This window comes from Arachis stenosperma, chromosome 4 (genome assembly GCF_014773155.1).
Source record: "Arachis stenosperma cultivar V10309 chromosome 4, arast.V10309.gnm1.PFL2, whole genome shotgun sequence".
NCBI lineage: Eukaryota > Viridiplantae > Streptophyta > Magnoliopsida > Fabales > Fabaceae > Arachis > Arachis stenosperma.
The window spans coordinates 106,947,878-106,958,674 of NC_080380.1; the positions used below are offsets into that span (position 1 = coordinate 106,947,878).

The following is a 10,797-nucleotide window of genomic DNA, read 5'->3' on the forward strand; positions in this document are numbered from 1 at the left end:
CTTGCCATGTGACAAGTTATCTTTAAAATAATAATTAATTAAATAATTATATTAAATAATTAAATTATAATTAATTAATTAATTATATTAATTAATTAATTATAATTTAATTATTTAATATAATTATTTAATTAATTATTATTTTAATAATTATATTGAATTATAGTTAATATTATTAAAATAATTAAATTATAATTAATCATAATAAATAATTATATTATTATTTAATTAATAATTTATATTAATGATTTAAATCATAATTAAAATAATTATACTCAATTATAATTAATTAAATTTATTTACATAAAAAATTAAATTTAACTTTTATATATTATAAAATAATTTTTAGTGAGTTATTTATTTTTATTTATAAAATTTAAATGTTAACCACACTACAAAATAATAGAATTTAACTATATTTTATATTAATTAATTTTACAAATTAATATAATTTTAAATTATATATTGTGTATTATTTTTATATATAAATTTATTTAATATTAATATTTTTTAATAGTGAATTTTTTTAAATTTATAAATTTAAATTATATTATTAAAAAAAATTAATTACATTAATTTTAAGAATTTTAATTAATTAATTAAGTGGGACCACAACAGGAATTACAGTTAGTTCCTTCTAACGGAGAAGAAAGAGATGTTTTGAGTTTCTATTTACTATTTATGACGCAAAAGCTAATGTGGAGTTACTTTTTATGACAAGTAGGCCATAAACAAGAATTGGGATGAGTTCTCTATTGGAGATAGTCTAAAATCATATATACATTATGTGATTCTAACTTCTAAGCTGATGATGACTTGACAAAGCAGCAATACTTTTTTTATCTCAGTTTTTGTCCCCTATTTTTCTAGAGGTAACATATTTGTATTATAATTGTACAGTATTTATTAAAAAAACTAAATTATAATTAATCAGATCCACTTTATCGACTCTATTTTGGAGATATTTTCTATCAATGTTTTTGGAGAGTGGGGTGACAAGAGTTAAGTGAGCGTAGTTTTAGAACATTTTTTCTCTTGCATATGCTCCATTTTTAGAGACTGTTTTATTCTTCATTAGTTATAACTTTGTTCTGTTTCAGCTGGCTATTAATTGGTTTGGCTGCAGATGAGAACCTATTCAGTGTCGTTTTTGGAGGAATTCTATAAGTTTATACTCTTAATTTTTTTGTCTATAATTTAATATCCACCTTTTTTTTTTTGAAGATTTTGATATTTTTTTTGTTTTCCATTATAGGATATGCTTTCTGAATATTATGCTAAAATTATGCATAGACATAATTTTTGTAAATATATTTATATAAACAATATATTCCACACCTGTGAACCTAAAATTTCTTAGGATGATTAAAGTTTTTCAATTTTTTTTAGGGGACAAGCCCTGTTCACTGCTACTAGTGCTGTTATCGAAGGAAAGAGTTTAGCATCTCAAATATCTAAGAAAATGGTAGTAGTTTCTGTTTCTTTTTATCTATTTAGTTTGTAGAGATTAAGTTATAAACTTGTAATGTGTAATTCTAAATGTTGTACTTCAATACTTTTCAGGTTGCACTATCAAGTGAATTGCTTTTCATTGTTTTTTGTATCCAATCATTCTTCTCTCTGCTGGAATAATGAAGGCTTTCTATTGGTTAGTAATTGTTGATTGTTCTTAATGTATGTGAGATTGTAGCAAACTAGTTCTTTAGCACGTTGGGTTGGCTGCCAATCCAACTGCCAATAAACAAATCATTGTAGTACAAACACCAAATTCATCATAAAAAGTTAAATTAAATAGATTGTTCAATTTTTACATGTAGAAACAATTCAAATTTCTATTTTTGTCTTGTTTCATGCATATGTAAATTTGATTGATGTAATTTGTTCAAATTTTTGTTCATTTCATATCAATTACTAATTTTTTTAAGTTAAATAATCTTTAGTATGATTGATGTAATTTGTTCAATCAATAATAATAGTTTATAGTTTTAAAATCTATTTAGTTTCAATTTTAAATGGTTTGTAACCGTTCAATTTATTGCAATTTTTTTATTTAAAATTTCATTTTTTGTGGTGGTTTTAAACTTCTACAAAAATTTCAAATAAATTATCAAAAAATTTAACTAAAAACCCCACAAAAGCAGACAAAAAATTGTCACTAAATTATGAATTGAAACTTCTACAAAATCATCACAAATAAGAACCTCAAATTTTGGAAGTTTGAGAAACTCCCACTAATTAGTGGGAGTTTCAAACTGCCACAAATCGGCTTGAATCTTATAGTGGCACATTATCAAAAGCATTCATCTTTATATATAGCTTGTCAAGACAATGAAAGAAGAGATTATCCTTTTAATATGGCGAATTCCAAAAAATATTCTTTTTTATTCTTTTAAGCCTTTAAATCGTCGACTGCTTTGCAAGGATATTTTTCGAGTTCTCTTAATTTGGAAAAATAACTGTACCCAATAGTCACTAAGGAGGACTTCTCAGTCATGTGAAACTATCATAGAAGTACTTATTTGTGTCTATATTCGTGGTTATGTGGTGACCATCGAAGATGTTTCATAGATCTATTATTCCACCCTAACAAGTTCTCAAAGCTTGGAAAATCATTATTAGCAAAAAATAATATAGCATGTAAGGCAAAATATTTTACCGTCAATAGAACCATGATTATCAACTAATGCATTCTCATAATTTCCTTAAGCAGCAATTGCTAAAAAATATCAATAAATTTTTTCAAACATCTTAAGAGTAGGAATTACCATAGACGTTTAAGAGATATTTTCTCACACAGTATTAGAAAGAAAAATTATAAATATATAGCATCACTGGTGATAGATATACTAAGGGTGAAACTTAAAATCTCAAATGGATTGAAACCATTAGTTGTTAAACCAAGGTATATGTTACGAAAATCTTTAACAAATTTTGGATACTTTATATCAAACTGCTTCCATGTTCTACTATCTCTCAAATGTCTTAATTTCTATGCGGATAACTTTAGTCAAAATGTCATTATACGAGTCCTATTATTTTAGAAAACATGTATAACCTTCTCAACAGTCGAGTAAAATGGAAGTATCGTCTTAACACGTTTGCGAGTATTAGTTTTTTTTTCTCGTTATCCTTGATCACAACTCTTGTATTGTTATTATTGTTCTTTTCTACTTTATATCGAGATGTATTATAAAAACGTGCACTTACAAACTAAATAACTCTTACTTAAATAATTTATAATCAATTTTATCCACACTTAAATCTTTCATAGTCACAAATAATTATTTACTTTTAATAGTAATTACTAATATACCCAAACCAAATATGTTTAAGCAACAGCTAGTACGTGCAATTGTTTGAGTATCTCTATCCAAGTGTAAGATTAAACCAAGTTTCAAGAAATGATCATGTTATTGCCTGTAATTTGAAGCCTAATTACTTGATTTGTAGCTTATATAAACTTTGAGTAGAAGCAAAACAAATAGCAAATTAAGAGAACATTATAATAAGAAAAGTTGAGATCATCAAAATTTAATCATCACATGATTGCTTTTGATTATTCAAAAAGAAAGCATTGCAAATTCCTCCTTTGACTAACACTTGTGAACTGCTTCTTAATTATCCCTAATCCAATTCAATCCCACCCAACCAACCAAACATGACTACCGACCGAACAGTTTCTACTCTCCACATAACAAACCCCAAAATACACATTCTTTATTTTCCCCTCTCACGTCATCAACACATCAAAAGAATCTCACAATTAAATTTTTTATTTGACATAAAAAGGGGAAAAATCTTATTGGAGGAGAAAAGCCCAATAATGAATCCAGACACACAAAGTCAACATTTTGGAAGATCAGACGGTGGTGGTTGGAGCTTCTGGTTGGGCTCAGGTCCATCTAATACTAGCCATGCCATTATCAATCCCCAGCTTGTATGAATGTCTAGGTGACAGTGCATGAACCATACGCCTATTCATCACACGGCAAAGAAAATGAACATGAAATCACATTGAATCAATTATGACATAGCAAATGAGGCAAAAAAAGAAAAAAAAAGAAAAAAAAAAGAAACAACACTGATGTCTATTTTTAATTTTTTAGAAATACAAGAAGCCAAAGACAAATTTTAAACACTATATCTCAGTAAATAATGATATTATACCATTTTCTAAAAATAATCAAATCCAAAATTATATATAAATTAAAAAATAAATTATTAAAATGATACTAAAAAATTTATATCACTGACAAAAAAATTCTAAAAACTGCTAACGACAAATAAACTCCTGAAATATTAAAAAATGTAATTAAAAATTAGATATTAAATATATATTCAAAAAAAATTAGAGATCAAATTTTGATATAAATTTTTACAATTATTATTAGATTTTCATCCTTAAATTTTAATAAATTTATATCAAGTGAATTGTTTTAAAAAGTTTTTTATTGTGAATTACTATATCTATTTAGAGATTAAATTTTGTTCTAAATTTTTTTGTGTATTGTTTAAATATTTATTTTAATATTATCACAAAAATTTAAATTAAATGAATAAATTATTTGTTAAATATAATTTTTTTGTTATTTATAAAAATATAATAATTATTGATTATTTATATCATATTTTTAAATCATTCAAAAATTATTTATTCAATAATATATTTTAATAATATTTTTGTTAGCGGTTGAATTTTTTAGATACGAAATTAGTAGTTGATGCCAAATTAAAAAGCGACAACACTGATGTGAACTAATAACTAATGTACAATGATAATGTCACTCTATCTAGTTCTTTGTTACAGAAAGTGACAATGCCCAATTACGTGTTACATTCGTGAATTTTGGACTAGAGATACGTGTCTTAAATTTGACCTGATTATTATAAGAAAGCATAAAGTGTGCGATTTAATTATTCACTTCCATTAAATGTTGAATCTTGGATTTATGAATATCACTCTACCGCAGCCTTTATCTCGAAGAAACTGGTAAGATTCAATAAAGTAAGTAACAGCTATTGCCTTTTTTAACTTGCTTGAAACAATAAGTTAATTAAGGTTGCAAAGGTATACAGGAATTAAATAGATGCACCTAGCCTTTCCTTCCTTTATTTATTAACAGTGTCATTTTAATTTATTCTTTGTTAAAAAGTGAAAAACAGTAAAAATAATAAAATTTTACTTTCTATTTTCACTTCTTATTTTTACTGTTTTTTTTATAAAATTAAGAAAATAAAAAACACTAAAAATAAAAATAAAAAAATGCAAACTAAATGCAATTTTAATTTTTTAAAATTTTTAAAACACGAATTGAATTTTTTGATTTATGATTATCTCCATACTAAATTAAAACACATCACTTTTCTACAATTGAGAATAATAATACAACAATAATTTTTATATAAAAAAAAATCAGCCACTAGCTATTCCTGCTCTTGCTCTTATATAAGGACTACAATTTCAAAATGTTCATAAATTTATTGGATAATATAGGAAAATGAAAAATATCACATAAAACTATAAAAGAGATCATAGAGATGCTACTTATGTCAGCATCATTTTAAAGTTTAAGGTGATACCGCAATGTCAATCATTTTTTTCTTGTAATCATAGATTATGACAGACGTTCAAAGTCATTCAACAACCACCAAATATATGTATTATGTATGCACCTATATCATGCTCAACCTAGAATTTGAAGGTTATAGAATAATATTTTTCTTCACAATTTAAAGTTGATTATAAAGAGGGTTTTACTTTACTATCATCATTAATAAACAAATTGTCTTACGATAAACAGTAATTTAAATAACAATATCCTTTACTTATAAATTAAAATTGTAAAAAGTTAATTTATTTATGTAATATAATGAAATTATAATATTTTTTACAAAGAAATTGTGATTTCTCTAGATAAATTGAATAATGAAGATATCTATATATTGAAAAGTTTTGATTTTAGAGTTACATTATGTATTTATTGAAAAAATTAATTAATCTATGTAGTACTGGTAAACTAAAATAGTATGATTTAGTAATTTACTTTTTATATACAAGCATGATTGATTTCTCTTATTAACAGAGTATAATTTCAAATACATAGACCAGGAGAGTATAAAATGCTGCAGCTAGCGAGCACCTAATTAATGAACACATGCATGCATGCGCACGTGGATTTGATAATACGTGTGATGAAATCATTTTTTTAAAAAAAATTAAATTGATAAAAAAACATGTAAATTATTATATCTTTAATAATTTGTGTAGTACTAGGAAACTAACCGGGGTTATCTGCTTGAAACCGAATTGCAATCCATCCGGCTGCTGGAACTCCAGCAGTGTTCCTCTGAACAGGATCCACAAGATTAAACTTCTCAGGGTCTTTGTTTTCATCATAGTTCCCGAAACCTTGCCCAACAACAAAGAAATCATAGCCATGAAGATGAAGAGGGTGGCTCTCAGCACCAAGAATACTAGTACCCTGCAACACCACCTGTACACTAGTGTTGAAATTCAGAACCACCAACTTCGTATCATTTGTAACCATTGTGTTATTCGGTGGAGTTCCTGTGTAATTGAAAGGGTTGATTGGAACGGAAGGAAAATCTGTCTTGAAAACACCGTTTGATCGTTTTGAATAGTAGGCTTGGATTAAAGACAACGAATGCGGAAGCGCGAAAGAGATGTTGTTTACGGAAGCTGCGAATTTCGTGTTGTTGGTTGGTCCTTGGCATGTTGTGTTCTTAGGGCAAGGACTAGTCCCTAATCCTACAGTGAAGAAGAATTTCTTGTCCACCATTTTAGGTACCTTTGAAGGGAACTTATCATTCCCTAAGCTTTTAAACTTCGCGGTGAATTTTGTAACGAAATCTGTTGCGTTTATTGGTGGAAGTGTTGGTTGAAGAAGGGGGAGGTTTTGAGGAGTGGGTTTGTGAGAAGGGTGGGTGTATTCGAGGATGGCGGCGGCAGTGGAGTTGTCGAAGGTGCCGCTGCCGGTGAAATAGGGCCTAACAGCCATGAGGAAAGTGGCGTTGGGGAATTTGGGTTTGGTCTTTAGGAGAACGTTTGTGGTTTGGCCTGGGGCTATTAGGATTGTGTGTGTTTCAAATGGTTTTGTGTATGAAGCATCTGCTTCAACAACTACGAGTGTGTGATTTGCTATGCTGAAGAAGAGTTCTTCGTTGAGTGCAGCGTTGATTATCCTTAGAAGATATGTTTTTCCGGCCTTCACCTTTAGCTTTAATGTATCTGCATACAAATAAAACTACATGATTATGGATTTATTAATTTGTGATAATATATCAAAATGAAGAATCACGGTCTAAGTTTTGTTATTTGATAATTGATACTATCGAATAAATTTTTATTCATAACAAATTTTATTAATTCAACTGTAAAATTATGTCATATATTATCTTAATAATTAAAAAAATACAATGTACATATAAAAAATTAGACACTAAATTAATTAATTATTATATATTTATGTATAAAAATATATAATTTTATTTATTTTTAATATATATTTTATATTAATAATTAATTTTAGTATATATTTAATACGTTTGTATAATCAAATTTATCAAGTTTTAGAAAATTTGAATATTAATAAATATATAATTTAATAATCATATTCACTTATATATATTTTAATATATATAATTAAAATATTATATTTTGACATGTCAAACTGTGTAAACTGATCTCTTATAAAATGTCATATTTCTCTTTATAATAGGTTTGAATGAAAGAATTGAACCTGACAATTGACAAGTTTGTTGTGGTTAATTATTAAACATTGTACTTCAGTTAAAATGAGAAGGCAAAAAGCAAAAGATCTAAATATTTAGCGAAGTCATCATTGATCCACTGCGGCTAAAATGCCTTGTCAATTCCACGCTCTATCTTTTCAACTTCAAATTAACTTTAATTATTTAATTTTCAAATTGCACCTTTTAATTTCATTTTTTGTTTGGTTATACCTTTATTAGAGGAACAATTATAGAAAGGCCCCGGAAGACCATTGATGGTGTAAGCATCTGAAACATTGGGTCCCCCTCCTGTTTGAAGGGCCTGACTTATAACTGCTTCTGGGTCAACGTTGAACCATTCCCCTGAAGTCCCACAACTTTGCCAGTTAGTTAATAATTATATTGTTTACCAAAAAAATAAAATAATTATATTACACGACAATAAAAAAATAATGTAAATTTAAACTAGATCTTGAATTCTTGATACATTAATTAATTTAATATATCATAAAAAAAAAGTGACGTTTATTTTAAAATCCTCCATTTTAAATAAATATCACTTCGACTTTTTTGATATATTTAAAAATTAATGTATATAAATTTAAGATAGTTCTAAATTCAGATACCTTAATTTTTAATGTATTATAAAATAAAAACGACATTTAGTTTAAAATAGAGGGAGTTGGTTAGAATATATGATTTTTCAAATAATAGATATAAAATACATATATGAGGTGTGATGCTATATATAAATAATACCGAAAATGATAGGGATTTCTTTATGTGGTTTCTCAAACGGATAAGGGTCTTTTTGCTTAGGGAGGATTATGATGGGTCCATAAATGGTGGCTCTAAGCCATGAAATGTGAGCATGCCAAAGAAGGGTTCCCCTTTGGCCAGTAATGGTAAAATTGTATGTGTAGGACTGATTGCTTTGTATGGGACACTGTGTCACATATGCTGGTCCATCTGCCCAACCACTTGTTATCTGCCGAATCCCATGCCTGCAAAATTAAACTCGTGTGTAATTATAGTTTTAAATTACAGTTATAATTATGAGTGCAGTTGTACTTATGCTCTAATTATTCTAATTTGTGAATAAATCATATATATGTAAGGCAGTTAGAGTCATTATGATATTATTACAAATAATGTAATGGGCATCATCCCAGTTCACAATAGCAATATTAGAAGAGTCGCAACTATTGTTTTAATTAATCAGCAATTTGGGTTGGCTTCAAAATAAACAATGAGAACAAAAAGCAAACATACCAATGAATGGTTACATTGTTGGAGACATGGTTAACCACCTTAACCAACACCCTATCACCTTCCCTTGCCACTAATGGTGGTCCTGGGAATTTGCCATTCACACTCAGAATAGGCCTTGTGTGGCACAATCTTGTGACGTTCAAATACTCAATCTTAACATGGAAAAGGGTAGCATAAAAAATTAGTATGGTGTATGCAGTGATGAATAAAATAATGCAATTGATAGAAAGAACTAATAAACTTTCAGAAGCTAAGCATGAGTTTGTTAAATATTGTACATTGAATGTATAGTGCCTTGTTATGCCAACTGCAAACTCAGAAAATAAAGTTACAACCCAAAAACCAAAGACAAGAACTCTCATAGATGCAAATGATGGGAGCTGGAGAAAGTCCATTATGCAATTTCTTGTGTATGTGTTTTATGGTTGGGATGACTGAGCTCACTTCCGACTTCATATATATAGAGAGGATATTCCAAAAATAACGAGACACTTTAATTTGATCTTTGTTATTTTATTTTATTTTTTTTGTTTTGTGGTGGTAATGTCTGGTGGACATAACTTTAGGTCTAGCTGAATTTTAGAGTGGATGTGAAGTAATAATTTTGAGGTGCATGCCATCTAGTACATACTTAAGATTTTTGATATCACAATGACTCATAACATTGGATGAGTGTATACACGGTCTTGTCTCCAAAAACAGTATATAACATAAAAAGTTTGCTTTTAGTGTCAAGACTAAAGTGCTTAACGTGGATGCACTTGGAGTGCACCGTACCGTCCTTGTACAATAACTTAATACCGTTCATTTTTATTTTAGTGAGAATAAAAATAGTCGTTAAAAAATATTTTATTGACAATTTAATATTAGTCATTTTATATTTTATATTTAAAAAATTTTAATGGCAATTGTATAATTGTATAATTATACAATTGTCAATAAAAATATTTTTAATAGTCATAAAAAAAATATAATTACTATTATAATATATAATAATAACAACAAATATATAATTGTTGTAAAAACATAAATTAAATAAGTTTTATAATAATTATTATATGGTAAATTCTATCAAACTCTATAAATTAAAAAGTAAGTTATTCTTTATAACATGTCTTTTTATTATTAAATGAAATGAATTGATTTATCATGATTAATTTTAATAACTTTTAATCTAGTATAAATTTTGTTAATTTAATTAATTAATTATGATGTAACTTTTTTTCAAAATATAAAAATTGTTAAAAAAGTTAATTTTGTAATTTTTTAAATTATACATTTATTAATCAATTTCAATCACAAAATATAAAAAATTTCGAAAGACAAAGAATAAATAAAAAAATTCAAGAGGCACACAAAATTTAAAATTTTCAAAATTTTTTCTTTTGTTTTCTTAAATTTTTTTGAAAAAGAATAATAAAATATAAAATAAAACCTCTCTAATAATTTTTAGTTATAGTATAACTTTTCTTAATTTAACCGAAATTTTATTAACCTAATCAATTAACTATGATAGAACCTTTTTACAAATTATAAAAATAATTAGAGAAGTTTTGTTTTATATTTTATTATTTTTTTCAAAAATTTAAGAAAGCAAGAGAGAGAAAATTTTGAAAATTTTAAATTTTTTTGTGCCTCTTGAATGTTTTTTATTTATTCTGTCTTTTTTGAGATATTTTTGCGATTGAAATTGATTAATAAATATATAATTTGAAAAAAATAAAAAATTATAAAATTAAATTTTTTAATAATTTTTATAATTTACAAAAAAAG

At 26.3% G+C, this 10,797-nt stretch overlaps 1 protein-coding gene across 1 annotated transcript; it reads right to left on the reverse strand.

Annotated features, from left to right (window-relative positions):
• Positions 1–3,555: 3,555 nt before the first annotated feature.
• On the reverse strand, positions 3,556–9,439 carry LOC130976186 (laccase-2-like). Its single transcript, XM_057900968.1, has 6 exons — positions 9,303–9,439; positions 9,025–9,176; positions 8,512–8,756; positions 7,984–8,115; positions 6,284–7,249; positions 3,556–3,974 (listed from the first exon to the last, which is right to left on the reverse strand). The coding sequence occupies exons 1-6, from the start codon at positions 9,417–9,419 to the stop codon at positions 3,844–3,846; spliced, it is 1,743 nt and encodes a 580-aa protein (XP_057756951.1). The 5' UTR covers positions 9,420–9,439; the 3' UTR covers positions 3,556–3,843.
• Positions 9,440–10,797: the final 1,358 nt, after the last annotated feature.

Coding starts and splice junctions, on each gene's coding strand:
- LOC130976186 (XM_057900968.1), bottom strand. CDS start 9,419: ATGGACTTTCTCCAGCTCCCATCATTTGCATCTATGAGAGTTCTTGTC. Junction 8,757..9,024: donor AACAATGTAACCATTCATTG/GTATGTTTGCTT, acceptor TTAATTTTGCAG/GCATGGGATTCGGCAGATAA. Junction 8,116..8,511: donor AGAAATCCCTATCATTTTCG/GTATTATTTATA, acceptor GTGGGACTTCAG/GGGAATGGTTCAACGTTGAC.